This window comes from Castor canadensis, chromosome 7 (assembly GCF_047511655.1).
Source record: "Castor canadensis chromosome 7, mCasCan1.hap1v2, whole genome shotgun sequence".
NCBI lineage: Eukaryota > Metazoa > Chordata > Mammalia > Rodentia > Castoridae > Castor > Castor canadensis.
Window position 1 is genome coordinate 61,059,113 of NC_133392.1, and position 27,865 is coordinate 61,086,977.

General features: G+C 49.7%; 1 protein-coding gene and 1 long non-coding RNA gene across 3 annotated transcripts in view; both read left to right on the top strand.

Moving 5' to 3' along the window:
* The window catches only part of LOC141424628 (uncharacterized), a 33,026-nt gene extending 18,169 nt beyond the window's left edge, over nucleotides 1-14,857 (top strand). Inside the window, exon 3 of the long non-coding RNA XR_012449501.1 lies at nucleotides 14,445-14,857. This is a non-coding gene — a long non-coding RNA (uncharacterized lncRNA). The remainder of the gene's footprint in view (nucleotides 1-14,444) is intronic.
* A 972-nt stretch (nucleotides 14,858-15,829) lies between these two features.
* Adamts14 (ADAM metallopeptidase with thrombospondin type 1 motif 14) overlaps nucleotides 15,830-27,865 on the top strand; it is a 71,853-nt gene continuing 59,817 nt past the window's right edge. For both annotated transcript variants that reach the window (XM_074079074.1, XM_074079075.1), the window contains exons 1-2: nucleotides 15,830-16,132; nucleotides 17,731-18,152. In XM_074079074.1, coding sequence (XP_073935175.1) covers nucleotides 15,940-16,132; nucleotides 17,731-18,152 — 615 coding nt within the window. In that variant the 5' untranslated portion in view covers nucleotides 15,830-15,939. The remainder of the gene's footprint in view (nucleotides 16,133-17,730; nucleotides 18,153-27,865) is intronic.

Sequence of the window (27,865 nt, forward strand, 5' to 3'; positions counted from 1 at the left end):
CAGAAAACCAAAAAACCAAACCAAACAAAAGCCAAAAACCCTATTTTCAGTATCTACTGAAAGCCTGTTAGTTAAGGCCTCAATTGTGTTATCTCATTTAATCCCAACAAAAATCCTACATAAGGTTACATAGTAAGTGGCAGGCTGGGATGTGAACTCAGGTCAGCTGAGTCTAGAACCCTTGCTCTTAACTACCCTGGGACTTCCTTTGCACAGCAAAGGACTTTCCTAGAGGCACAGCAGTTGGGGTGAGGAGCCAAGGAGAAGAATCTTTTTTCCCTGTCCATGCTGGGACTCAAACCCAGGGCCTGGCGAATGCTGGGCAAGTGCTCTACCACGGAGCTACTTCCTTAGCTGGAGAAGAGCAATTCTTGTCTGAACAGTCTCTGGTCCTCATACCCCACATGTTCTCCAGTCCTGCTTCTCATTTTGGAGATGAGGATGAGGAAAAGGAGGCTGAGAGGTCCCACAAGCCTGACCCTAGAGCTTCCTAGGAGTGGCAATCCTGCACAAGGAATCCTTCATTGGCCAAGGGATTGGGAGGTCTGGCCTCCATACTGGGTGCATTTATGCAAATTGGCCCCTGTACTAAGGGCCATAGCGAGGGTCAAAGTGCTCTAGGGTGTGGGTAGCACATTGTGCATGCACAAAGGCTGGTAGCACGCAGGACTCCTCCCTGCTGTCCAGCACAACCAGTCTCCTCATGGCAGATGGTCGCTCTGGATGCCCAGAGTCAGGGCCTAACCATAAGTAGAAGAGAGGTGCACTTGAACTTATTGGAAGAAACAGCTATCTTAAGTTAGACTCATCCTAGCATAAGGCATGTCCCTCAGGTGCGTGTAGGAAGTTTTATAAAAACACAGATGTCTAAACTGTACTCCAAACGTAAATGGAAAAATAAAACCAGTTGAAACTATTCCAGGGATGGGGAGAGGGGGGATAAAGGAGAATGATGGAGGGGGTGGATTCAAGTATGATATATTTGATGTATTGTAAGGTCTTTTGTAAATGGCACAATATACCCCCAGCACAACAATAAAAAATAAGTAAAACAAACAAACAAACAAAAAACTGTGCTCCAGACTTACATATCTCTTCTTTGATAATCTCAAGATATTCTTAGCATATGCTTTGTTGAAATGTGTTTTATGTATGTGTTAAAGATAGGGTATTCACACACACACACACACACACGAGTCTCAGAATTATGTTATACATCAAGATTATTTGCTTTGTATAAGTGTGTTCATCCAACTTTATAACTCTTCACTGACTTTGAAAATAGACATAATTACAGTCCTTAAAGACATTTTACTATAAGTTATTTTTACAGTGTTTTTATTATCTTGTTTTTCATGCCTCATATACAACCATATCTGCCATTGGTCTTGATATTCTTTCAGGCTGCTCCCATCTAGGAGAGGAACTTTCCATGTGAAAATAGGAATCTCCTCAGCAAACTAAGAACAGGTTCTTACTCCCACCAGGCACTCCACTAACACAAGCTGTGGACCTCCCCGGCCCTGGCCATACTATGGCCTTACATTTCTGAGACCCTGGCAGTTCTCTGCCACACAGGCTCTTCCCCTTGCTGGCTCTGTGACCTTAGGCTGGAGCCTCCATTTCTACAAACAGGAGTATTAATATCCTTCTGCCCAGCAAACCACAAAAGGGCACTGTGAATGTGCAAGGATCTAGTGGGGACTTTGGCAGGTGACTGCTGGTGCCCTTGCCCTCTCCACCTCTGCTCTCACTCTGGTGGGGAAACTTACGAGGCTGAGCTCAGCCTGTTGTCCCCAGGGTTCTTACTTTGCTGTGCATAGTCCACTGGCTCTTCTGTCAGGCCCACCCCTGGTTGGCATCTCCTCTCTCACCTGCAGGGCTTCCCAGAGCTTACAAAGGGCTTTCATACTCATCCACGATCTCATCAGCAGTGTCTCTATTTCTCATTTACTAAGCACAGAATCTGCCAAAGCCCCAGGCATGGATGTCTGAGCATTTTATAATTCTCATTTGGAACAGTAATAAAACACAATGTATGCTTGCTGAGTCTTTCCAATGTGCAAGGCACTGCTAAGCACTTCACATTGCTTAACCCTCACCAGTGTCCAATATGCCATGTCTAAGATTTCTCAACATCCGGGGAAATTGGGGGTTGTGGAGGGGTTGAGTAACATTCCCTTTGTGCTAGGAGTCAAACTGACATTGGACCTTCATTAGCATTGCTTACTTTTCTAAAACCTTCTAGAACCGAACCTGCCTGTGACAGGGACAAGTCTAGGGCAATGTGCCCAACCCCCTGTCAAGGTTTCTGATGTCAATGCGGGGACTGCAAAGCTGCTGAGGTTGGAGGGAAGATGGAAAAAAGGAAGTTGGAGTTAGTCAGTAGGGCCCCCGCAGTGGGCGTGGGCACCCTGTACAGGATGCTGGGGAGCCTAGGTTGGAAAATCAGAGCTTATTTCCATCCAGCCCATTCCGTTTCCCACTAGAAAAGCTGTTAGGGTAACAGCAGTCATCACTCATGGTGTTACCATGATGATACTGACTTGGTCTCTACAAGTTCACTCACGGGTGGATGCCATTATTCTTTTAACCGTGCAGAGAAGGAAGGTGAGCCATGTGACAGGTAGAATGACTTGTACCATGTCACCTGGATGCTTAGTGTTGACACCAAGTTTGAACGTGGACCAATCTCCAAGGGTTTACTATCTGGGCAATTATGGAATTTGTGAAGCCCTCATGTTGATTAAAATCAGAAGTGCGGGGGGAGCCTCCTCTCTTGTTAGGGTCAGGGAAGTAATGAGGGATCTTGAAGCAGGGAAGGAGATCCCAAGGGTAGGGTCACAAATAATAAAGGGAAATGAGAAAGGTACTGTCATCTCAGTCAGAGGCTACCCCTCAGTGGCCTCTGTTATCAGTTTGATATGGCCACCCCTTCTTCCACCTCCTCCCCTCTGCCCAGGTGCCCACCCCTGGATTATCTCTGATCCTGCTTCCAGATTCAGCTCACCTTGCTCTCTAGTTTGAGAGGTCTCCTCTCCTCTTTCAGCTCATAGGCTTGCCTTTCCCGTTACCCCCAACCAGTGTCTGCTGGGAAAAGATTCTCAGGGCTTTCTGTCTTGCCACATCTTTATTCCAGATCATCTTTACAAGGATTTTTGCAAAGGAAATGGCCTTGAAAGATGAAGATCTTGTTTTTCTCCAGGGTGGAGGGCAGATTTGTTTGCTGCCCTTCCCCCCAGGAGTGATTGGTAAGGTTTGATAGCAGCTCCCCCCTTGAGATCAGGGGTTCCCCAAACTCAAGGTTCTTCAGCTGTGACACGAAAACCATCCCATGCACAGCGTTAACTTGGGCCTGCGTCCAAATTGGCCTCATGGGTCTTGGGGCGCAAGGGGAGCATGAGGCTCGTGTTGCCTGCTGTCCCTGGAGCAACAAAGTCCTGACCCAAGTTGGGTTAGTGTCTCCTGCCAGGAAACTGGGTTAGAAGAGGAACATCTCATACCCTTCACAACACTTTACAGTTGGCAAAGAGGGGGTGGCGATGGGGGCACGACTGTCTGGGGGAGTTCCACAAAGGTTTCGGTGGCAGATACAGGTCTGGTAAGTGCTCTCATACGCATGGTGGGTGAGGATTGTTGAATAAGGGTTCCTCACTGTCCTTCCTGTTAATGAGGCTGTAGTGCCCCAGTGTCACTTTGGCTGTTGTTTACCCTCCTGTGAGCAGGAAGGAGGACCAAGGAGTCCCTGGGTAACTGAAATAGTGAGAGGATCTTGGGGAGTGCAAAGCCAAAAAGCACAAGCAGGAGATAAAAGAATGGAGGTAGTTTTATTATCTGCTGCTGGTGACGAGAGTGCTGGGGTTATTTGCAAAGCAGTGCTGTCTGTGAACAAAGGAAGTATAGGGATTTTATTGGGAAACTTATACAGATTCACACAGGAAAGCAAATGTAAGGGCAGGCACATTTCTGAGCATGCTCAGTTTAAGCTCATAGAGCACATGATCAAAAAGGAAAGATGGTGGACATGCATGCTACTTGGCATGCTCAATTCAGTATTATAATGAGCCAAGTTTACTCTAGGTTGAATGAGTGAGAGTGACCTCGTGACCTTAGCTGGTCCCTCCTAAGTTTTTCCAAAAACTTTTGTTGAAACAAAAAGAAAACCCAACTTTGGAAGCGTGTTAACAGTCTTTTAAAGGGGCAGCAACTTCCCTGCCTCTCCTTCCCGAATCAGTGTAGAAGTTTGCCCCTAAAGGTGCCTGCCTCGTTCAACAGTTAACTCCCAAGTTGGTGGAAGTTCCACATGAGCCCAAACTGAGCCAAGGTAGCCACAGGGCTGCTGAAACCCCAAGCAGTGTAGTGCTGCCTCGCCCAGCAGATTAACAAGCTGACCCTCCATTACTGACATTTCTTCTTGTGACTGATAAACCCAAGGTGGGTCTTACCTTTGGCTTTCTAGACCTTGACTATGGTGCACTTCCATTACAAATGCTACTCACAAGGGACTGACTGTCTTACTACCTCCCTGGTGTTCATACCTTAGTGTGGTGAGGTTGTCAGAGGAACTTAAACTGCTTTTTGCTAAAAAAAACACTGACTCCTTACTTGGGCCCATAAAAGCTTGACACTTCTGCCTCCATTTTATATCTGTGTCCTTTGCTCTGAGCCATTCACCTTGCAGCCACCTTGGAATCTGGGAAGAACAGGACTGATAGATACAAGGAAGGATGCAGAAACTGCCCAAAGAGGAGAACAGCACAGTTTCCTGAGGACAGAACACTTACAAGGCAATAATGACTTGTTTATCTGACCAGATTACTCCTCTCAAGTGATGAGAGGGTTAAGAGTTTCTCCAGAGCTCCTCCCCAAACCAGGACTCAGATAATACCAACCAGGCCACACTTGTGACTGGGACTATATACCTATGTTCAGTTTAAACCACCCCCCCACCCTAACTCACTTCCCATTTAAACCTAAGGCTCATATCTGTAACCTAAAATGACTAAAGATGGGCTGAAGTGCTTACTTTGCTTCTTCCTGTGGCTAGCAGCCTGTGCCTTGTAATACACCTTTCTCTGCCTTCACTGTATCTCTTGATTTGGTGTATTGGGGTGAGGGGCTGGACCTGCATGTGGGCTTAAAAATCCAGTTCCTCTCTGGCAGTGGAGCTGGGTGTTGTGTGGGCCTCTTTTGGAAATTCAGTTGCTTCCAGTGAGCAGAGGGCGCTTCCTCTCGGCCAATTGGAGTGGACTGTGGGAACACACAGCTGAGGGGCCCTGGCTTTTTGTCTTATAGTGTACAATCTAGTGGCCTCTTTTAGCTTGATCCGGATTTGGGTCTTCACACTGTACTTTAATTCTCCACGCACTTTGCTCTCTCTATGACCTCGTCTTCCTGTGGCTCTCTGTAGCGCTCCACCCAAGGCCTCTGCTAAGCAACACTGGCCTTAAGTGGCCATCTGGTGACTGAGTCAGTGGCCTTGGGAGGAATTTCTGACCTGGTTCCCACCCCATCACCTCCAAGCTTCCCAGTGCTGACTTGGCTAATTGAGTTGGAGGCCTTGCCAAAAACCTATCCCGAGGTCTGGGAGCTAAAAACGTGGGGCAGCTGGAGGGCTGGGTTGGGTTCAGCTGCTTGGAGTTATAAAAAGAACAGCAGTGGCTGTGGTGGGCGGTGATTAATGGTGGCTGCTCAGGGTGTCACGTCAGCTACTGGGGATGTAGCAACCCCACCTAGTTCCCAAGGCTTGTTTCTGGATATCTTTCCTCATCTTCCAGGCTGTGCAGGGACCATTTCTACCTTGGTCAAAAGACTTTGTTCAATGGCCCACCGTTTCCTCTAAGACCTGACTGTGGTCCAGCCCAGTTCCAGGCATGATGGCAGGCCATGTACTATAAGGAACCGTTTAAAGCTCACAATTGGTGAGAAGTGACAAACTGAGTGCTTGCAGTCCCTACAGGAGCATGGAGAATGTGGATTATGAAGTCTGAACAGCTGACTCTAGATCCCAAGTCTGGCACTTACTAGCTGTGTGACCTTGTAACTTCTCTGGACCTCAGTTTATCTAATCTGTAAAATGGGGACAGTACCTATCCCACAGGGGTTAGTGAAGAGATCATAACATCAGTTTTAGCTGACATTGGGGTAGGAAAAAAAAAAAGAATATCCTTGGCTGGGTCACATTCAACATATCCAGCCCTTTTAGGTGCAGATCTGAGCTCAACCTCTTTTTTCTTTTCTCCTTTCTTTTGTTTCCTTTCCTTCCCTTCCCTTCCCAAGCTGGCCTCGAACTCTCAATCCTCCTGCCTCAGCCTTCTGAAAGCTGGGATTATGTGTGTGTACCACCATACTCTGATGAGCCCAGCCTCTTGACCAAAGCCTGCACCACCCACCCTTTGCCCCATAAGAAGACATCATTACTACTATTTTTCTGATAGGAGAGGTTTTCTTCTCAGGGACCTTTTCCCATAAGCCTGGGTCATGATGATCTCTCAGGTATGCTATTGGAGCCCGGCCTGCAGGTCCCCACACTAAGGCAAGTAGAGATAGTTTCTCTTCTGATCTAATCCCTATCCCCTCACCCTTTGGGACAAATTCAGACTTTTAGGGGAATCATCCAGCCCTCTGAAGAGCCTGCTTACCCAGTGTGGAGGGCTGGGGTGGTGGCAGTGGGGGACTTCTCCATACTGTCTAATGCAACACACATTTATTGAGTGCCTAGGCTTGGTGAGACAAAAGTTGAGCGAGGGATGGCCCTTGCCCTTAAAAAAATGTATAAAAGAAGGGTTGGGGGTGGGACCCAGTGCCAGAGCCTTTGCTCAGCATGCATTAGGCTCTGGATTTGATCAGCACTGCCTCAGAGCCTGAGGCAGGAGGATCGAGTTCAAGGCCAGCCTGGGCAACATAGCAAGACCCTGTCTCCAAAAATAAATAAATAAAATAAGAAATGCTTCAACAAGAAGTGTGTGCATCTCTCCAGGCCATACTAGGATCCCCTGACACTGTAGCAGGATCTACCATGTTCCAGGCTGTGTGCTAAACAGGAAGTGAAGGTGAATGAGACCTTTGGTTTGCAACTATTCTGTCAGTGGATAGTTTCAGCACAAGAAGCTGGAAGTACAGACGGGAAAAGAGGGAGCGTGGAAAGACCTGCTGGAGGGAGTGGGGTGGCTGTGTCTGGGAGGGTTTCACTGAAGTAGAACTGGAAGGAAGACTCATGCCTATCAGGGGATGTGTGGGGAAGGGCATCCTGAGGAAACAGCTTGTGCAAAGGTCCAGGGGCTGAGTCAACACTGTCTGACCTGAGAGGCACTACAGAGGTGACCTCATCCACCCACTGGTGGCTTGGATGAGACTGGGCTGCAGAAGGCTCAGAGCCTTCACAGCTGTTTACCAGCAGAGTTCTGAGTGGAACTTAGCCTTGTGACTACCAGGAACATTTTGCTCTTACTGGGAAAATGCTAGAAGTCACACACCATACCATCTTCGTCACTTGCTGGGGCACAAGCAGGTTCACGCTCAAATCATCTGAATTTAATTCAAAGCATGAAAGTGGGGAGCAGAGCTGGAGGGGCTGATGTTTAGTGGGGACTGTGAAGTGCTTTCTGCTGTGCCTGATACACGACAGGTGTTCAACCAATTGTTTGTGGTCTCCCTAGCTGGGAGATGGTGAAGGTGTCCCTCTCCTTCGGAGGACACACAGGTGACACCTTTGAACTTGTGATGGCTTGAGGCCAGGCTTGTGAAACCGCTTAGCAAATGAAGATAAGAATTTTGAGGCACCTGTATTACTCAATGTGAGAGGGACGGGTCATCGTGGAAATGACCAAGTGTCACCTCCGACTGGGCTGCCCCGCAAGTGGCTGCAGTGAGGAGGTCTTCACAGGCACTTGGGGCTTTCAGTTTTGCAGGACCAAGGGGAAGCAGCAATGCCGGATGATGGCTGAAGTGTCTTCTGTCCTGGCTCTCACTGAGCTGCTGGACTGGTGGCTGGGATGGCTGGGACCCTTCGTAGCAGCACGTGGGTGAGCCCAGTCTCATTGTCCAGATTTAGAAACTGAGGCCAAAAGAGGGAGCCTGGCCCAGGGTTTGGGCAAAGAGAGAAATCACCAGCTCTTTGGTGTGGGTGCAGGGGCTCAATGGCATCTCTGGACCACTTTCCCATTATGTTGAAAACAGACAGTGTGGAGCCTATAATCCTACCTACTTAGGAGGCAGAGATTAGGAGGATCAAGGTTTGAGGCTAGTTTGGGCAAACAGTTTGTGAGACCCTATTTTGAAAATACCCAACTGCAAAAGGGCTGGCAGAGTGGCTCAAGTGTGAAGCCACTTAACAAGACCCAGTCTCAAAAGAAGAGGACCTGGACTCTTGGTTTCTGGGCATTTCCATTATGTTTATATGTTCTTCTCTGCTCTTTTGTCTACTACCCTTCTCTTTCTCGACATTTCAATAGCACCTTCCTACAAAGGAGTTTGAACCATCAATCTGCATCTGCTCACAGTCTTCCCTCTCAAAACACAGATCAGAGCCCCCCAAACCTGTATCTGCAATGGCAGTTCCCCAAACCCCAGGTAAAGTCATTCCTACTTCTGCAGTTTCTGAATTTGGATTGATCAACTAGAACTAGAAGACTGTTCTATTAGGCTATTTCTTCTGGATTTTTAAAATAGGTCATACATTGATACATATGTTCATATTATATTTCATATTGACCTATATAACATTTATATATTGAATTACATATTTATTATATCAATATGTTAAGAGATGATCATATATTATATAGTCAATATATAACTATACATTATATATGATAGAACATATTTTATAGTATTATAGTACACAATATACAAATTGTATATTAAAATAAAATTGCATATTTAAAATAGAATATGAAGACATATATATATGCACATATGTGATATGCTTCAATAAGCAGGGCTCTCCCTCTCTTAAGTTCTAAGACCCCAGCCTCCACCAGGGGCCAGCATCATCCAGTGTTTTGCCAGTTGGCCTTTTTGGAAGGTTGCAGTCATCCTTGGCTCCCCACCTGGTAATCATTCACATCCTTCCCACCTTTCTGATTGATGGAACCCCAATTTTGATTATCCTCTTATCAGCAACTATGTGCCCCTCAAGACAGGCTCTGTCTACACAGGACTTGTAAGGAATGGGCTCAGAGGTTCTGCACAGTGAGACTGGGGTCCCCGCTGCCAGGGACCTGGGAAACCTTGAGCTTGCTTTTCAAAGGGGTTAGAGAATATTGGGGGATTGTGTAGGACAGAGGTTCCTTCAACCCTCCAAAGAGGGGGGACTAGCATTTTTTTCTGTCAAGGACAAGTAGTAAATATTTAAGCATTTTGGCCCATCTTGCCTCTGCGGCATCTCAATTCCACATGGAATAAATCAGAGAATGTGTAATCGGGGGGAGGGGCTGGGTCCCGCACACTTGCGGCGCAGGCTGGGTTTGGCCCTGGGTGTAGTTTGCCCACCCAGGGTTTAGATGAAGAGAGACTTCTGAGACTCGTCAGCCAAATGCAGTGCATGGACTTTCCTTGGATCCAGATTTCAATGAACCAAATCTTAAAAACAAAAGATAACATTTTCTTAATGGCAATTGAGGGAATGTGAAAAATGATTGATTGAAGATGATTTTAAGGAATTATTGTTACTATTGTTAAGTGTGACAAAGACAAAATGGTTTTGTTGGGTTTTTTTTTGCAGTACTGGGATTTGAACTCAGGGCCTTCACTTTGAGCCACTCCACCAGTTCTATTTTTGTGATATTTTTTTGAGATAGGGTCTCGCAGCCTATTTGTCTGGGTTGGATTTGAACCATGATCCTTCTGATCTCTGCCTCCTAAGTAGCTAGGATTATAGGCATAGGCCACTGGTGCCTGGCTAATTTTGTTTTTAAAGAAGTCTTGCTGAGCATGATAAGTGCACACCTGTAAGCCCAGCTACTCAGGAGGTCAAGGCAGGAGGATTGAGGTCCAAATTCAGCTGAGGCAAAAGCATGAGAACCTATTTGAAAAATAAACTGAAAAAAAGGAGGACTGGGGGGTATGGCTCAAGTGGTAGAGTATCTGCCTAGCAAGTGCAAAGCCCTGAGTTCAATCTCCAGTACCTCAAAAAAAAAAAAAAAAAAAAAAAGAAAAGTCTTTACCTATCAGGGAGTCTGTGTTTGGGATTTGCTTTAAAATAACCCAGGGTGTAGGGGAAGAGGGATAAGAAGACATAATACTGGCCATGTGATCATAAGGATTAAAGCTAGGTGACAGGTAAATGGAAGGGGGTCTTCATACTATTCTGTCTTCTTTCATGGTATTTGGAAATCTGCTAATAAAATAGAAATGGGCAGTAAAGAAAAACTGTCTCTTCCATTGTGTCTGCCACCGTTGCATCAGGTAACTGTGTGATGCCCAGTGCTAATGCAGTCATTTTGTGACTAAGAGGACAAGCCTAAAGTTGAGACTACTCACCAAAAGTGGCAGAGTGAACAGAGGAAGGAATTTGCATACTGGATGATTCTTTTGGCTGCTATACTAATCAGGTCCAGAACTGACTTGCTTGAGGATTCCTTTTTATGTGAGATAATAAATTAAGCCATACTTAATTTCAAAATTGTTTTTGGTTACATGTAACCCAAAATACTCTAACTGATCTAGAGGAAAGAATGGTATGGGGGCCTGGCCCTCTTAGCTACAGGGTGCCAGTACACATCGGAAGAAAAGTTTTGTGAGAAATGGACCAACCTCTCTGAGAATGTCCATCACACCCGACAGGCTCCCGGACATAGGGAGGTCTCTGCTTTCGGCCTTAGCTGCTCTTAAAGCCCAGAGGCCAGTGCCAGGGGCTGCCCAGGACTTTGGGTGGGAGGATGCTGGTGTTGCAATCATAGCCCTACAGTTTCAAGAGAACCAGAACCATAGCTTGGGGAGAACAGCTGGCTTTTCTGGCCTCCTCCTGCAAAGACAAGGAGACCTCTTTTCCCCGCACCCTTGACACGCAGCAATCAGACCACGCAACCGTTACACGCGGCAGAGGCAGCATTGCTTCTTATTGAACTCATGTCTCAGCTGCTCTCGGGGGGTAGGCCCTGCTCTGTAATGCATGACAAGTCACTGTGGTTAGCTTAACCCATCCGGGTTTCCTAGATACAGGCTTTAGACACTTGCCAAAAATGTGCAGCCGGGACGCTGGGGAGAGTGAGGAAGAGAAGATCTGGAGGAAGGACACGAAGCATGGTCTCTCTGTTCCTCCAGGGCTCCTGAGGCTGCTTAGGCTTCTGGAGCTTGGATAGTCTCCAGCCTAGGCTTCTGAGTCTAAGATGGACAAGGTGGCCACCTTGAATGAGAAGCAGGTCATAGACTGTGTTTATTCTCGGTCCTAATTTGTCCCCAGTTTTTATGGCCTTGCTTGGAACAGTGATTCTTAAATTTGAACATATGCCAGAATCCCCTCGATTGCTTGCCTGCCCGAGTTCCTTATGCCTAGTAAGCTCCCAAGTGCTGCCCCCTGCTGGCCAGGGTGACACTGATTAGAGGACCACTGGCTTTGAACTTGTCCAAAGGCTGTATGTAGCAGGAGGAAGAGCTCCAACTTCCTCTTTGCTTCCTGCTGAGGGAGGACCCAACAGTGAATGGCCAAGGGTGGTTCTCAGCAGAAAGGCCCACTACCATTAGTGCTTTGAAGCCACTGGACCATGAGTCCTGAGACGTGGGGTGTTGAGACCCTGAATGACTTTACTCTGTGACCTTGAGAAGTTACCTGTCCTCTCTGGGCCTGTTTGTCCCCCTTTAAAACGAGAAGGTGGCACTTTTCTGCATGCTTTATTGTTTTTACAAAACAAGAATGTTTTTAATAATAAAAAGGAAGACAAAATGAACGGTGCAATCTTGAAGGAGGGTGGAGGAGTCTTGTCGGCTCAGTGTGCTTGGAACCCTGTGAGTTGGATCTCACTTGGGTTTGAACATGGCTCTATGTTTGGCAGTTGTGAGGATTAGGGTGAGTTACCCAACCCGGTGGGGCCTTGGCCTCCCTGTAGGGATAAGGACGCCAGCCTTTAAGGTTTTTGAGGGACCTGAGGACTGAGATAGACCCATAACATGCAAGGGTGACAAGCCTCAGCTATGATGGTTTCTATTTGCAATTTCTTTTCAATGCTTAGAGACACAGGAAGGCAACTCCTTTTCCCCATCCCTGCCTTCCTGTGCAGTCTGGTGACCTTCATGGTAATGGTGGAACGAGAGATTGTACATGTCTCAAGTTTTCCCCTGGAATGATTGTTCTGGGAAATACTTAACTCCCCAAAATTTCTATGAACTGTTCCTTGTCTGATTCCCACTTGATTATTAATTTAATATTTATTGAGGGCCTGCCATATGTGCAATATAGGACAGTCACTGAGACTTAAGGGAAAGAAAAAAAAAACCTAGATGTTGTCTGGCTCCCATGGCGCTCACAGGCTGAGGGAAGGCCTACTGAAAGGATTACATCTGAAGGAAGAAGAATTGACTGGGTGAAGAGGGAAGGTAGAACCTTCAAGGCATAGAGAATGACCCATGCAAAGGCCCTGAGGCAGGCTAAACATGGCACCTGCAAGGAGCTAGGCTGGAGGGCTGTGAAGACAGGAGGGTGAGCAGCAGGGAGTCTGGCTTTTAGCCCAAGACCAACAGAGCTTTTGGAGGTCTGCAGCAGAAAGGACCACATCACGTGAGGTGAGATCTCAGGTATCTCCTCTGGATGCAATCGGAGAAGATTCTAGGGGCCAGAGAGGCGTAAAAAGATCTGTTAGGACAAAACTGTGGTGTCCAGACAAGGGATTCTGGATGGAGAGTGTGTTGGGTGTGTGTTTGAGATGGACTTGGAGGTGATTGACGTGGTGGGTGAGAGGTGACGGGCAGGGGGAGGAGAGTCTACCTGCCCTCTTGACTAGCTGTTTAGGTGGATGGTGGTGGCTTTCACTGAGCTAGGGTAGAATTCTCTGTCTCTGCTCCTGAACATTTCAGATCCTGGCTGGTTACTGACACACTAGGGACCCTCTGTGTGTATTTTGGGGTCCTCACATTGTCCAGAGAGCCATAAAACATGCAAAGAGCTTAGTACAGCAGCTGGAACTCAACAATGACACCTGCTGGATTTCCAAGCTGAGATAACACTGTTTCTTCAGTTACCCACTGTAGGACTCTTCTACCTTGAGCTATCTCATCTTCATTGGAGCTGACAAGCAGGGAGAAGGGACGTGGGGCTTGGTGGAGGCTGAGCTTTTACAAGTGAGACCAGGTGTCTCAGATGTGAAGCCAGCTCTAAACTAGCTGTGTGACCAGAGGTCTAGAGTCAGGAGACTGAAATCCTTTTCCTACTGCAGACCTCAGTTTACTTAACTGCAAAGTGGAGGTGGGGCATTAGATTGGAGTCTGAAGTGGAGCCCCTGGAGCTCCAAGTCCCTAGGGTTTTGTCTGTGCTAAAAGAAGCATATGCTGAAAACCAGACCTGCCTTCCTCCTCAGTCCTGGGGCTTTGTTCAAGCCCTTCCAGCTACCCAGCTGATCTTCAAACTTGCAAACTTTCAGTGCTAGACCCTTCTGCCTTCCTTCTTTCTGGGTTCCTAAATCCTGGGTTCTAGCTTGTCTGGCCTTTCCTTCTGCCTGGAGTACTCACTCAAGGCGGGCTGGCCCACTACCTGCCTGTGCTCAGACCATTCCCTGACCGGGACACTTCGTCCTTTCCGACTCTCTCATGGAAGCCCTGTCTGGGGTCCCCAAAACCTTCCTCTGGGCTCTTCTTTCCTAGGATCTCCCTAGTCCTCACTGGCAAGTGTCCTTCAAATAGTTGCTGGCTTCATACAATACCAACTTCTTGTGTCCTGCTCCCCAGAGCCTTGCACTTGAGTGTTGGATCAGGGTCAGGGGACCACTACCCTGAGAATCCCCAAGTCATTCTCCCCTGTGCAAATTCCCGAGGTGAGAATCTGGGGAAATTCAGAACTCACCTTACCAGAAGCATCCCCAGCTGATAGGGGTGGATTTCTTTGCTTTGGTCTCGTTCATCTCCAGAAATGGGGCCACCCAGCCATTTCCCCAACTTCTGGCCTAGACCCTCTTCCTAACAAAGGCTTCCTCAGTGGAAGAGAGCCTGGACACACAATACTTGCCAACAAAAGCAAGCATTGTAGCCCTCGGGCAGGGATGGGGGCAGGGAAGCAGGGTGAGGCTCTGCTTTCTGTTTGCCAAGACTGGTTCCAGGGAAAGCCCCAGCCCTCCCCATGACTCAGATGCTGGGGTCCCAGCTGCAGGCTGTCCCTCTTGACTTGTTCTGCTTGAGGCAGGAAGAAAGGCTGGAGTGGGGCCAGGACCCCCTGAGTTTTCTCTTCTTTGCATGGACCTCAAAGGCAGGGAGAAAATGAGCAATCCTTATGATATGTGTCTTTTCTGTCCCCACAGGGTTCCACTCTGCGGCTTGGAAAACTGAGACCCTGTGAAGCCATTATTTAGCAGAACTGCTCCACCTGGTCATCTCCCAGTCTCTCCTTCATCCCCACCCTCCCACCTTGGCCCCCTTGGCCTCCCACACAGTGCCCTGCCTGGCTTTTGATTTCCCAGGATCTTGAAGGACCAGAAAGTGCAAAAACTCTATGCTTCCTGAACTTCATATAGATCAGTTTGGGGGGTGCCATGTCCAAATTACTGGGTGCTCCCATGTTGCTTGGAAGGTGATATGCTCACTGACCTGCTTCCCAAAACCTCAGTATCATTTCAAAGCTTCTTAATTTTATGGTTATTAAAAAAAAAAAAAACAACTTTTGAGGGAGGGGGGATAAAGGAGAGTGATGGAAAGGGTGAATTTGACTGAGATATATTGTAAGCACTGTTGTAAGTGTCACAATGTACTCCCAGTACCACAATAATGTGATAATAAGAATTAAAAAAAAAGAACTTTTCTCCAATTTTCACCTCTGGATTGCTTGAAATACAATTTATTTTCAAATTATTAGGAACACATTTACAGAGTAAAGCAGGAATGTCACTTTTCTGATGGCTGTTGGCCCTGACTATGGAACTGGTCTCAACACCATTGCCAGGCCAGCCATTTGCTCTTATCTGTCCGGCTCTTGGTTCCTTTCATTGTGGACCACGGCAGGTGCTATTGGTGCCAGGAGTGTGTGTGGAGGGCGCTTATCATATATTGGGCACCAACGATGCGTTATAGCTAACATCCAGGTCGCAGATGAGGAAATTGGACTCAGAGTTGGGATTTCAATCAGGGCTGCCTGACTACAAAGCCAGAGCTCTCTCCTCACCTTGCTCAGCCTGCTCTTGGTCAGGACTCAGCACAGTCAAAGCACCGTGGGGCCCAGGTTGCTGTACTCTGCAAAATGGGTAGATCTGAAGGGTCAGTGATTAGGAGGGCATCCATACCACTACGAGAGAAAGTGGGGGACTCCTCGGGGACTCCTTGGGGACTCTCTATTCTTCATCCTCCAAATGTAGTCAGACGTCCCTTTGGCGCCTTGACTCTGCAGCAGTAACACTGAGCCGCCCAGCAGCCGACAAAGGGGCGGAGCGGCCATGGGAAGCGGATTGGGGCCATCACTCCGGAAAGCTCCGGCGTCTGAAGGGACCGTCGCCCCGTGCGCCAGGAGCCCCTGCTTGGGCTCCGCGTGGCACTTCCGATCCCGGCCGCTCGCCGCTGCACTCCGCCCTCGGGCGCCGGCGCCCCCTGCTCCGATCCGCGCCCGGCTCCGCCCCGCCCGGTATGCCCACCCCTGGCCCGCCCCGCGCCCCTGGCTCGGCTCCTGCAGCGTCCCGGAGCGGCACGGCGCGGGCGGACCAGCAGCCGACAGTTGGCACCCGGGGCGCTGGAGCGGTTGGGCGCCCGAAGCCAGCCGTCCAGGCAGCGGTGCAGTGCGGGAGACCGGGACCCGGCGATCCGGAGGCTATGAGGCCGGGAGGAAGCGGAGGCCGCCTGGCTGGCGCTCGGGCAGTGCGGGGAGCGCCCCAGCCTCGCCCGCAGCCCGGGGCTAGGGCGCCTGCCCGGCCCGCGTCCCCGTGCCGCCACATGGCTCCGCTCTGCGCGCTGCTGTCCTGTCTGCTGTTCTGCACGCTCTGCTCCGCCGACAGCCAGACTCCAGGTGCTTGTGGGTCGGGCGCGCAGAGACGCGTGGGGTCCGGGGTGCAAGCGGTCAGAGTGGCCCTCAGGGTGCCCGAGTCATGCCCGCAAGGTTGCACCGGGTGGGAGCAAGGCGGTGCGTACACTCAGGGTTGAGCTGCTCTGGCTTCTTTAACCAAGTTCTCTTCCTTTCTGTCACTGAAGGAAGAGAAACTCCAGCAGGGGATTTGGGAACTTTGAGTCTTTTCTTAGGGGAGGGTCTGTCTGTTTCTGGCTCTTCCTGTGTCTTTCTTTTTCAGTGTCTGCTCATTCTCCAACTTGAGTTCACGCGCGTGTGAGAGTGTATACATGTGCGTGGGTCTGATTGTCTCACACACAGAATCAGGGTACCAGGTGACTGCTCCCACCTGGGCACTGGCACTTCTGCACAGAAACACTGGCATCTCTGGTCCTTTCCAACGTAGCATTCTCAGAGTGTGAGGACATCCTGTCAGGTACAGGGCAGACACACTGCGCCTCACCTTATGGCATGCGGTAGCCTCCTGGTGGTTCTGTGGACCTGGGAGGAGGCTCTGGTCATTTCCAGGCAGGATTCAGGTGCTAAAGTGGTACCACTCTTGCAGGAGTCTTGTGGTCCTCCACTATAGTGCGTCGGAGGAGAATTAGCACTCTACTGGTAGCTGTGTTGGAGTTTTCAGGACACATCATTTTCTATGTTTTATCAGCGCAGCGAACTGGGGAGAGGAGAGATAGAGCAGTGTGGAAATGAAAATTCCTCCCAAACTCATATCCATGAATCACCAGGCCTGAAAGCCAGGGAACTGTCATTCTTGCCTGGCCTGGGTAGGCGCAGGGAGAGCTGTGTGAGGATGGGATGGCTGGCATGTGGCCTGGAGCATGGGGCCGTGACCTCACACTTAATTCAGCCCAAGTGGGCAGGTCACCCCCTGTGTCTCCTTTTATTTTTGAAGATCTATATTTATCCTTCTTGGGACTGGGCCATGCAAAAATCTCAGCAGCCACTCTGCTACTTTAGAAAGTTTTCTTTTTAACCTTGGAAAAATATAGAACCGTGTATTCTCTCCTTCCCTACTCCAGCCCCACCTTTCTCCACGACATGGGCCAGGATCCCCTGGGTTTCTAGGTGTGTTTGTTTTGGCAGCTGCATTCTTTGGAGCTTGGCGAGGATGGCCCTACCCCAGCCCGGGCTGGTGACTTCAGCACATTAGGGGAGTTTGGGCAGATTTGTCCCTCCCTTTCTTGCCCTGGGGGATTTCGTAGAATTTCAGCCCTTTCTTTAGCAGTGCTCAAGGTTGGAAGGCTTATTGCTAGAATGACAGGATTCTGGTATCATTTGTTTTCTTTTGCTAAATATAAAAAAGACCCAAGGGCTGCAGCAAGTAATTTATATCCACAAATGTGTATTCAACTGAACAACCAGTCATCCAAAGGTAGAAATCCAGGCGCTCATGAAACAACGGGTGGAAAATAAATGGACGTGGGCTAAGGGATCCATCAAAGGTGACAGTCAGGGTTGCCAGTCCCTGCTTCTGCCCCCATGAGATTTCCAGCTTGCTTTTGTCTCTGCGTGCGAAATGACTCTTTGTTTACCTCCAACAGAGCATCTCTCTGGGAAGCTCAGTGATTATGGTGTGACTGTGCCCTGCAGCACAGATTTTCGAGGACGCTTCCTCTCACATGTGGTGTCCAGCCCTGCAGCAGCCTCCACAGAGAGTGTGGGAGTGGACAGGTCACCTATCGCACCATCGCACTCCAGTCACCGGGTGGCTCGCAGCCCCCTGCAGCTGAAAGTGTCACCTGCCAGGCGGCACTTCCTCTACTTCAATGTCACTGTCTTTGGGAAAGAGCTGCACTTGCGACTGAGGCCTAACCGGAGGTTGGTGGTGCCCGGGGCCTCTGTGGAGTGGCAGGAGGATTTTCAGAAGGTCTTCTGGCAGCCCTTGCAGCAGGAATGTGTGTACACTGGAGGTGTCACGGGGATGCCTGGTGCAGCTGTTGCCATCAGCAACTGTGATGGATTGGTAAGGGACCTGACTCATTCTCTTAAGCTTCAAGCCCTTCCCGCAGTCCCCCACTCATGTGGTGCTCTCCTGGGTTTGGTATGCTTAAGAGCATGGTATGCAGTGGGACCAGTTCAGGGTTGTGCTGCCTTCCAGAGAGGGTACCATATGCGCTGGCCAGCCACCTCCACTAGGTGGGTGTGAAGCAGCCTACTTGCTCATTTCCTCACCATCTAGAGGCCCACCTGGACCTTGTGGTACCTGGCTACGTTCTCTGGGCCTGGACAGACATAGGTCTGAGGCCCAGGCTCTGGGTGGCTGTACTACTTGCTATCTGTGAACATGTGGTTCTTTCTCATGCATAAAATGAAAACTTATTCATGTCTCACATACCCACTTCCTAGATGCTGGGGATATGGTAGTGCCTGAGGCAGATCTTGTCCCTGTCCTCACCAAGCCAACAGGGTAGTTTTCTGTGTTCTACCTTACCAGCCATCTCATCTGGTAGTTGGCTTGTGTGTGGCACAGGGCTCAAGGCTTAGTCAGTGGTAGCTGCTGATATCATTACTGCTGATGTTTATTACACCTTTACTCTTCCTCCTTTCAGCATCTCCCAAAGCTGCTTGCTCTTTCCTGGCTTCTCTGCATGGTCCCTGTCTTAGAACCCCTCACCTTCCGCTGGGAATGTCCTGCTGCCTGGTTTCGTGTTGCAAACCAGAAAGCCATGGATGGGTTCTTTCTCACTGTCCACCTGTGCTGTCTATCACTCCCTCTGTTTCCCCTTGTCTGTGTGCCAAGCTCTTATGAGCCTGCCTGGCTACCTCTGCCCCTGATTGGCAGTTCTTTCCTCAGTCTCCTTTGGCAGTGACATCAGGCATGAACTGATGTGTCCCAAAAAGGGACCCACTTGTCCCTGTGTACTTCAGCTTTGAGAGAGAGTGAGAGCTGGGAGCATTTGTCCCCATTTTCTTCTCATCCTTCCTGCCCAGTGTCGTGATTGCCTGTGTCTAGGTCCATGGTATTCTCTCTCTCTCTCATTTTTTCATTTTTTTGAGACAGAGTCTCCCTATGTAGCCCGTACTGGCCTCGAATTCACAATCTTCCTGCCTCAACCTCACAAGTGCTGGGATTACAGGTGTGCACTACCACCCCAGCTTAGGCCTGTGCTTCTCAACCTTATTTATTATCAGCCTCCATGAAACTATTTTAGTTTCATCCCCCCACAAAAATATACTACCACTGATACGCTGTGTGGATATACGGCATTTCCTAAAACCAGTTTTCACACCCACTGCCAGCATAGGGCTGCCGTTGAGAGGCATGTAGGCAGTGTGTACTACTGAGCACCCCACCAGAGGTGAAGAATCTATCTCTCCAGAGTGGGCTCAGCAGCTGTGTGTTCTACCAAACCCTCCATGGGATCTGAGGCAAGGGTTCCATAGACAGACTGAGAAAGCCCAGTTGTACAGTCAGCAGGCAAAGCCTGAGAGCTCATCTGCACAGCCAGGGAGGTGCTCAGTAAGTATATGCTGGGGATCTCTGCTAAGGCAGGGGTGGATGACCATCACCATCCAGACCTCCTGAGAACCTCCCACAGTCTAGAGCCAGCTCAGCAGTCTGATGCTGCAGGGACTGGACAATAAAGACCCCCACCCAGCACATTATGAAGCATGACCACATGGCTGCACAATCCAATGTGTGTGACGGCAAGTTGTGCTCTGGTTGTTGGGGCTGCAGATGGTGGAGGTAGGGCCGATTGGTGGGCCCTGGGCTCAGCATGCTGACTTTTGGTGGTCTCTTAGTTAATGCTCTCATTAACTGTGTGACCTTGGGCAAGTTGCTCCCTGTCTCTTCTCATTTGTCCAAAGAGAGGTTGTACTTGATACTGCCTGGCAGATGTGAATTGATTCTGTGTGACCTTTTTGGAGGCTGAGTCAGGTCTCTGAGGCTGTCCATGAGCCTTGTGCCATACCTTGTACAAGGGGTTCCAAGGAATGACTCCATAGGGTTTCCCTGCCCTTATCGAGAGGCAAAAATGGAATTCCCTGGGCCAAGCCTTAGGCTGGATCACTGCATTCCACCATTGCTTGTGCCCTAGGCTGTCTGTCTTCAGGCCAGTCCTAAAGTTCATTGTCTGGATGCCTACTCTCCAGGCCAGCGTGGCACCCTGTGGCTACCTTTCTCCAGAGGCCATCAGCACTTGTCCAGTGTAGAGGCCTCTGGAGTGGGAATTTCCTCTGTCCCAGCCCAGCCAGGGAAGTGCCACTTCACATGGCCCAGCTGAGCTTATCTTTGGACTGTAAGGCTTCACTACAGCAGTTCCTATGATAAGGTTTAATTGTTCTTTTATGCTGTCCCTGAATCTTAACACTATTTTCTCTCACATCTCATTCATTCCTAAACAACTGAAAATACATGTGCTAAAAACACATGTACTGGGCACCAGCCATGAGCTGGCCACGGGAGATCACAGGAAAATAACAGTAGCACAGGTAAGATAAAGAGTCTGTACCCACGGTTAAGCATGAATTAACTGCAGTGCACAGTGTTGTCCTAGGCACCCATGGTAAGTGACTTTGTTGGGTAAGCAGGGAGGTGCACAGAGGGTCGCTGCCCCCAGTGCAGGTTCTAGTTCAAATGCGAAGCAAACACCCATGTAGACACTGTGATTTTCAGCAAGGCAGTGAATATGCCACATGGCTACAGGTCTGACCACACAGGGCTTTTCTTCGGGCCGTCTTACAACTGAAGGTTTGTTGGGCCATGAAAGCCAAGTTCAGGACAAGTCTTACTCTTCTCTGAACCTGCAGCCCATCACAAGCCTGGCAAGAGCTAGTGCTAAGTACCAACCAGGGAGGGAGGAGTCAGCTATGGGTTTAAAGGGCTCAGATTCAAAATCCCAGCCAGGACTGCCCTGTGTCATGAAGCAACAATCCACAGCTGGACATGGCTCCCTGGAGGAGGTGGTATTGGCTCAAGACTGTTCAAACATGAACTAAAGTGCTGGGTTCTGTGCCAGCAGAGAGAGTGACTGACCCAGTCAGTCCTGAGGATGCTTGGGGAAGCAAATAAGGGATGTTGGGGACGCTCAGTCCCACCTGCAAAGTACCTCTCTGGGGCTGAGGACAGCTAGCTGGGATGCAGGGCCCAAGCGGGAATGTGTCCAGATGGCAGTGACCCAATGGCCAGCTCTTCAGACTAATGCCCTATTCCAAGGAAGAGCATGAGGCCTGGGCAGGGTCCAGTTATTTGTGGGTCTTACAGGGGCAGGGGCAGGAGCAGCAGGGTGGGCAGGCTTCTCATGGAGCTGTGCATTCAGGACTCAGGACTCAGACCGCTAGTCATCACTGCCTGCATGGGTCCTGGGCCATGAGGCCCTATGCTGGCTGGTGGGGGCTTGGCTACGTGGGGCTCCCTCCTTTTCCCTCAGTGCCTCTGTGAGTCAGGGCCTGGCGCGGAAGCAGCCACACGTGTAAGATTTGTCACATCTGGTTCCATTTTCCACTCTGCAGATCCTGCATTGTTGATGGGTTACTCTGAGTAGACCCTTGTAGGCGGCGGGGAGGGTATGAGGAGGCAGATTCCCAGCTCTGCCTCTTACGCTGGCCATGTCCCAGGGACCCTCTGAACCACATTCCTTTTCTCTTTAAAATGGGACTGCAGTGACCAAAGAGTAAGGGCTCTCTTTACTTTTCTTTTGAGATTGAAAAATGCTCTAAAATCAATGATGGTGGTGGTTGCCTAGCTGCACATACTCCAGTAAATTGCACTTTAAGTGGTGGATTGTATTGTGTGTGAATTATAGTTCAATAAAGCTGTTATAAAAAGTGTCTGGCCTACAGAAAGGTCCTGGAGAGGCACTGCTGGTAGTCATGAGGATATGGTCTAGGATGTGAGAAGTGTGGAATCTTCCATTCTGGTGCCCACTGTCTGTGTGGCCCTGAGTGTTTCTAATCTCTTGGGCTTAGGTTCCTCAGCTGTGGGGACAGCAACTGTCTAAAGGGGTGTTCAGAAGTTTCATGGGGATTGTGTGACATGTCTGGTTGATGGTGGGGCCTTGAAAAAATGCACCATGAACTCCACAGGTAGCCTGGAGGTGAGTTCATAGAAGAAGCCCTCTTCTCAGAGAAGCTCAGAGAAGGCTTCCCAGGGAGGGGACATTTGGGCCAGGTTTTAAATGATGTATATGAGATTGTAAAACTGTGGAGGAGGAATTGCAGGTATTCTGCAGGGAGAGAAATCCTGTGTCTTTGTAGGATTTGGGAAACAGCAAGTCCTCCCAGGTCTCTGTGGGAGATGGGGAATGTGAGAAAACATAACCTGGAAATTCTCCATCTCACCATGGAGCCTAGCATTCCTGGGGCCCCAGGGAGCTATGAGAGGTTTGTGGGCATGAGTGATGTTAGTGCTTGGGAAAGATAGTCATCTTTCCAGCTGCAGAGCTGGTATGCGCAGGTTTGTCTGTGGTTCTCACCCAGGGATTGCTCCTTTCTGGGTAAATGTGGGGACTTTCCTGGAGACCCCTTGGGAAGCCCCAGGTTGGCCCTACATTCCCCCTCTACTCTGAACATGTGGACTGTGCAGGCCTGGCTTCTTCACTTTGACCATGCTCCACTCAGACACCCAGCCGGCCTGACCCCTAATAACAGCCTGCAGACTGCTGCCCTCACACCTCGGTGCCTAGAGATCCTGGGAGGGGCAGGGGCTCACCAGAGTTTGTGTTGAACCTCACATCGGTGCAGACATTGCTGACCTGTTCCTCTCACCTCATCGGCTCTGACTCTGTAAACCCCTCCAGGCCCCACCCCTACCAGGCTGGTCTGCTCCTGCCTCACTTTCCCATCCCTGACCTTAGCTCATGGTCTTTACATCTCCCACTGTGTCTCTCCCTTCCACTCCCTGATGCATGTCCCTTTTCAAACTCCAGTCCCTAGAGATCAGACACCGTGCTTCAGTATTTGTGCTTGAGTACAAGGCTGAACCCCAGGGTTCAGGGACAAGAGATAGAAATTTCAGATACCTCCAGGAGTAGAGGGGTAACAGAAGAAGAACAGAGTGCAAGTGACAGCAGGAGGAGGTGGCATTGTGGCAAACAGGAGATGACCTGCTTGCTGTAGTGCCAGTGTGGTGTTACAAGTGTTTGGCTTATTTTTGGAAAAAATCAGAAATACAAATTTTTAAATAAAGTGCTTTAATCTTTATGAAGGGGTCTGAAGCAAGCACAGTAAGGTTGTTAGCTAGATGCCTGGGATTGTCAGCAAGTGTCTTAGTCCTTTAGTGGTGCTATAACAACATGCTTAAGACTAGGTCATTTATAAATAACAGAAATTTATTTCTCATGGTTCTGGAGGCTGGGAAATCCAAGAACAAGGTGCTGGCATCTCTGGTGAGAGCCTGTCTCTGTTTTTAAGATGGTGCCTTGTTGCTGTGCCCTATGGATGGGATGAATGCTGTGTCCTCACATGGCAGAAGAGAAAGAAGGGAAGGAAGGGCAAAAGGCCTACCCAGTTCCTTTCAGCCTGTTTCTAAGGCAGCTAAGCCCACTCATGAGGGCTCTGCCTTTGTGACTCAATTACCCCCGCAAGGCCCCACCTCTCAATATGACCATATTGGTGATTAGGTTTCAACATATAAATTTGGGGGGACACAGTCAGCATCTAGCAGTTAGGCAGTATGTGCTGGAGATGAGGGTGTGACCCCAGGGACAGACTACCTGGGTCGAAACCCCAGCTCTACCTTTTGCATGTTATATGACTGTAGGTAGCTCCTGAACCTTTGTGCCTTAGTTTCCTTATCTGGAAAGTAGGAACATAGTAACCATCACTTCACAGAGTTGTCAGTGTGTAAAGGGCTTTTTGCAATGCTGGGGACATGTCACAGTGGCCATTAGAGATGTGGTTTATTGGTCAAGTCTGCTGGGGCTGAGAATGGTGACAGGGAGGAAGAGGAAGTCCAGAGCACTCCATTTGTCTGACTGTCATCTCAGTGGGTGTCCCAGCCTCACCCAGGACTGTTAGTTTTTCTCTTGTCCCCTTTGGCATTCTCATCATGAATGTTTCCACTGGTATTTCCGAGGGGCAGGGTCCCAGCGTTGCCACCTGTTTGCCCAGAATGGAGGAAGTTAACCAACACACTGTCCTCACAGTTCTTCAGGTTGGTTGGTAGTCCCTCTCCTGTGCTCCTGGGCTTTTTCTTGAGGGTGGGTGGGCTAGCTAGAGGGTCCCCGCTGGCCTTGTTCACACACCAGCATGGTGCTGGCTATCAGCTAGGTGTTCTCAGTTCTCCTCTGTGGCCTCTTTTCCTCCAGTAGGCAGCTCAGCTCTTTCACCAGTCTCCGGGTAGCATTCCTAAAGGAAGAAAACAGAAACTGCATGGCCCCCAGGTCTAGCCTTGGAAATTGCATGATGTTACTTGTGCACATTCTGTTGGCCAGAGTGGGGACAGGGACTCCACCTCTTAAGTGAGTGTTAGCAGCGAAGCCTCATTGCAAAGAGACTGCACAGGGACAGGACAGTTGCAGCCATCTTTGCAAACATTGCTCCATTGCTGACCCTAGACAAGTGCCTTGACCCCTCTGAGCCTCAGTTTCTGTGTACATAAGGTAGGCACCCCTACTTTGTAATTTTGTTTATCCCAAATCACGTGCTGGAAGTACTACCTGGGACAATAAATGGGAGTGAGTATTGCTATTGTGATGTCTTGGAGTGAGTAAGGTCAGCACAGTGGGATGCATAGAGGTTTCTGTGCAGATTCCTGGATGCCCACTTTTGTTCTGTTCTGGCTCTTGCTCCCTGGAGAGCCATCTACCCTGGCTGTGGTCTGTATGTGTGGAGCCCGGGGCCTGTGCTGGGGGTTTCCAGTCCTCCAGATGGTCCGATCTTGCAAACTTGCCTTCCTGTCTCCCACGGCTTTGCCTTGCTGTCTGCCCTGGATTAATAACTTATTTATGATATGGAATAAAAGCCAGACATCACCTCACAGCCACGGCTCTGAAGCAGAGCAGCCTCCTCTTCCATCAAGGGTTGGTTTGATTTTCCTTCCTCCGTGTCTCCCTGCCATAGCTGGAGGGAGGGTGGCTGGGGCAGCTTGTCCAACTGGACTTAGGGGATATGGAAGGTGGTGCTTGCTCACCCACCCACCTCCTGGCCTCAGTGGGAGGGGCCTGGGTGGGCTCAGGGATTCCTAGCTCCCTGGGCTCCTCTGAAGACCAGGAGCTGCTGTGACAGTCACCTGGCGCTGTCATGCTCACACCCTGAACTGGATCTCAGTTCTCTCTCTTCATCCTGGCCTGACATGGAGCCAGCTGGGGCTGGAAGAGGCCCTGAGGGCCTCTGCATCCTTCATTTTCCAACTGAGGAAGCCAAAGCCCAGGGAAGGGAAGAGACTCACTCAAGGTCACCAGCAGTGGGTGAATGTTTTCTCAGGGCTGGCAGGGCCACACTCCTTCCACCATCCTTCAGCCATTGTCCTGAGTCAATGAAAGAGGGACAGAGTATGTGTGAACAGTACTCAAGGCCACACCACATGACATCCAGTGACCTGGTAGCCGTGGCAATGTCCTCGGGGTGATGGATGCTGAAAGCAACTGGGTCCTGGGGTACTGGTAGGATAGCCAGGATACTGAGTAGGCTGCCGAGTGAGGTGTTTATGAGGCTCCCAGCACTGGGGGTGGGCTGCTCAACTCCTGTATGTCAGTGATTTCCCCAAAATGTGGAGGCCAACTAAGAAAAAACAGATGTCAATGGTCCAGTTAGTGGGATTTGAAGTTCAAATGGAACCGGAGTTTCTCTGCCCCATTTGCCATGGCTGCTGTTTTATCCATTTTCAAAATATTAGAGGGAAGTGGGTGCTGTTGTGTACCCATTACTTGTCATGGAATATTCAAAACACTGCAGCCTGTTACTGTTTTCAGTAACATGACAGAGAGAGCTTTTAGACTGAGAAAAGTCTGAAAGTGAGAGTTTGCCAGGACGTAGCTGGTTGTATACAAACCTTGTTCCCAGCAGATTGCTGAAGGACTTCTTCAGTCTTTGCTTCGAAGTCAGTCCCATGTTTCCTCTGTCCAGAAAAACTAGGCCCCCACCCCCAACCTGCAAAGTGGGTTCACGGTGGCCATTGAGGCAGACAGGAGCTCTCACTCTGCCTTAGCTCCTCTAGCCCAAAGTCCTGTGATCCTCAGCCCTAGATACTGCTGCCCTGGGACATGGACATTGGATACTTGGCCACCACAGCCTCCGGATGGGGAGACTGGGTGAAATGTCTGATAACCCATGGCCAGCACTGGGGGAAAGCAGTCATCTCATAAGGGTCACATACCCAGGGGAGTTCATTTTGACGGCCTAGCCCCAAGGTCGCTTGTTAAGATGCTTTCATGACAAAGTGGTAGCATGATGCGAATCAGTTTTTATCTCTCTGAAGTTCAAGTCTGGAAGAGGGCCAGACAGAGGTCAGGTGCATTCATGTGCCAGGAGCCCCCAGGGGAAGGGAGGAGGGGGTGATGAGGAGACATCTGAGGTGGTTTGGAGAGGCAAAGGTACAGAGGTCATATGAACATGGATGGTTCCAGGTGCAGAATAGGTCCCATGTGGCTCTTGTGGAAACTTTTGTTTCTAGAAATTCTGAAAGGGAAACAAATGGGGCATAATAAGAGCAGCAAACGCTGGGGTGCCCTGAACCATCTCCATGTCTCCCTGGTGGTAGGAATGGTCTCCCTCACTGTGGGTCCTTGCCTACAGTCTTCTCTGCTGGCAGCTAGAGCAGTTGTGTTAAAATCCACATCCTCCCATGACACATGGTACTCTTCCAGAAAAGCCAGCCAAGCCCTGGGCCATCACCCTCCCTTCCAAGAACATCTTCCTCACATAGTGCCTGAGTCTGCCCCTCTGCTCCATTGGCCTTTGCTTAAGCATCACCTTCCTCGTGACATCCTCCCTGACTCTCTTATTTAATATTTCAACCTGTACTTCTTTCCTTCTCTGCTTCATTTTCTCCACTGCTTTCCCCTTTGGGGAAGTATGTGTGGCCTGTCATTTTAAAGTGGACACTCCACCCTAAGTGGGGACACCCCCAGCACCTTGAATGGGCCTGCTTAGCTGTTCTCTGATGAATGAATGAATGAATGAATGAAGAGTATGCATCAGGGAAAGTTGTAGGAGAAGCAGAGTGACAGAGACATCCATGAACAAGGGAAGGGAGAAGGAACCTGGTGGACAGGCCTAGCGGCTGCAGTGTACACATTCCTGGTCCTAGTAACTGACAGATATGATTTGATGTGCTGTCTGGAATCCTAGAACACATGCTAGTGGTGGGTCCCTGGGCAGGATTTCACAGCATTTTATCCATGCCTCCCACCCTATGCAGAGGAGGCCTGTGATGCCTGAAGGGTCAATGTGTTGTCAAGGCCACTGTGGGGCCAGTGCCAGGCAGCACAGGGGTTCAGGGACTAGAGCCACACTCCTTTCCACAAACCCGGGCTTACCTGCCTTCCATAGGGAACCTTCTCCTCAGCCACCACTGAGTCCCCTCACTTGTCACTCCACTGCAGACCAGAGTGTGTGTGATGCTCTGTGATAAACATTTACATGTGTGATGTCACGTGGGGGAGGCATCGCTTGTAGCCAAGACAGCACTGTCTGGGTCAGGCTGCTGGCTAGCGGAGGGGTAGCCTGGCAGCGACAGGGACCTGCTGGACCCTCTCTTGGCCAGTCCTCCTCTGTACCTTTGCCCTGGTGTGC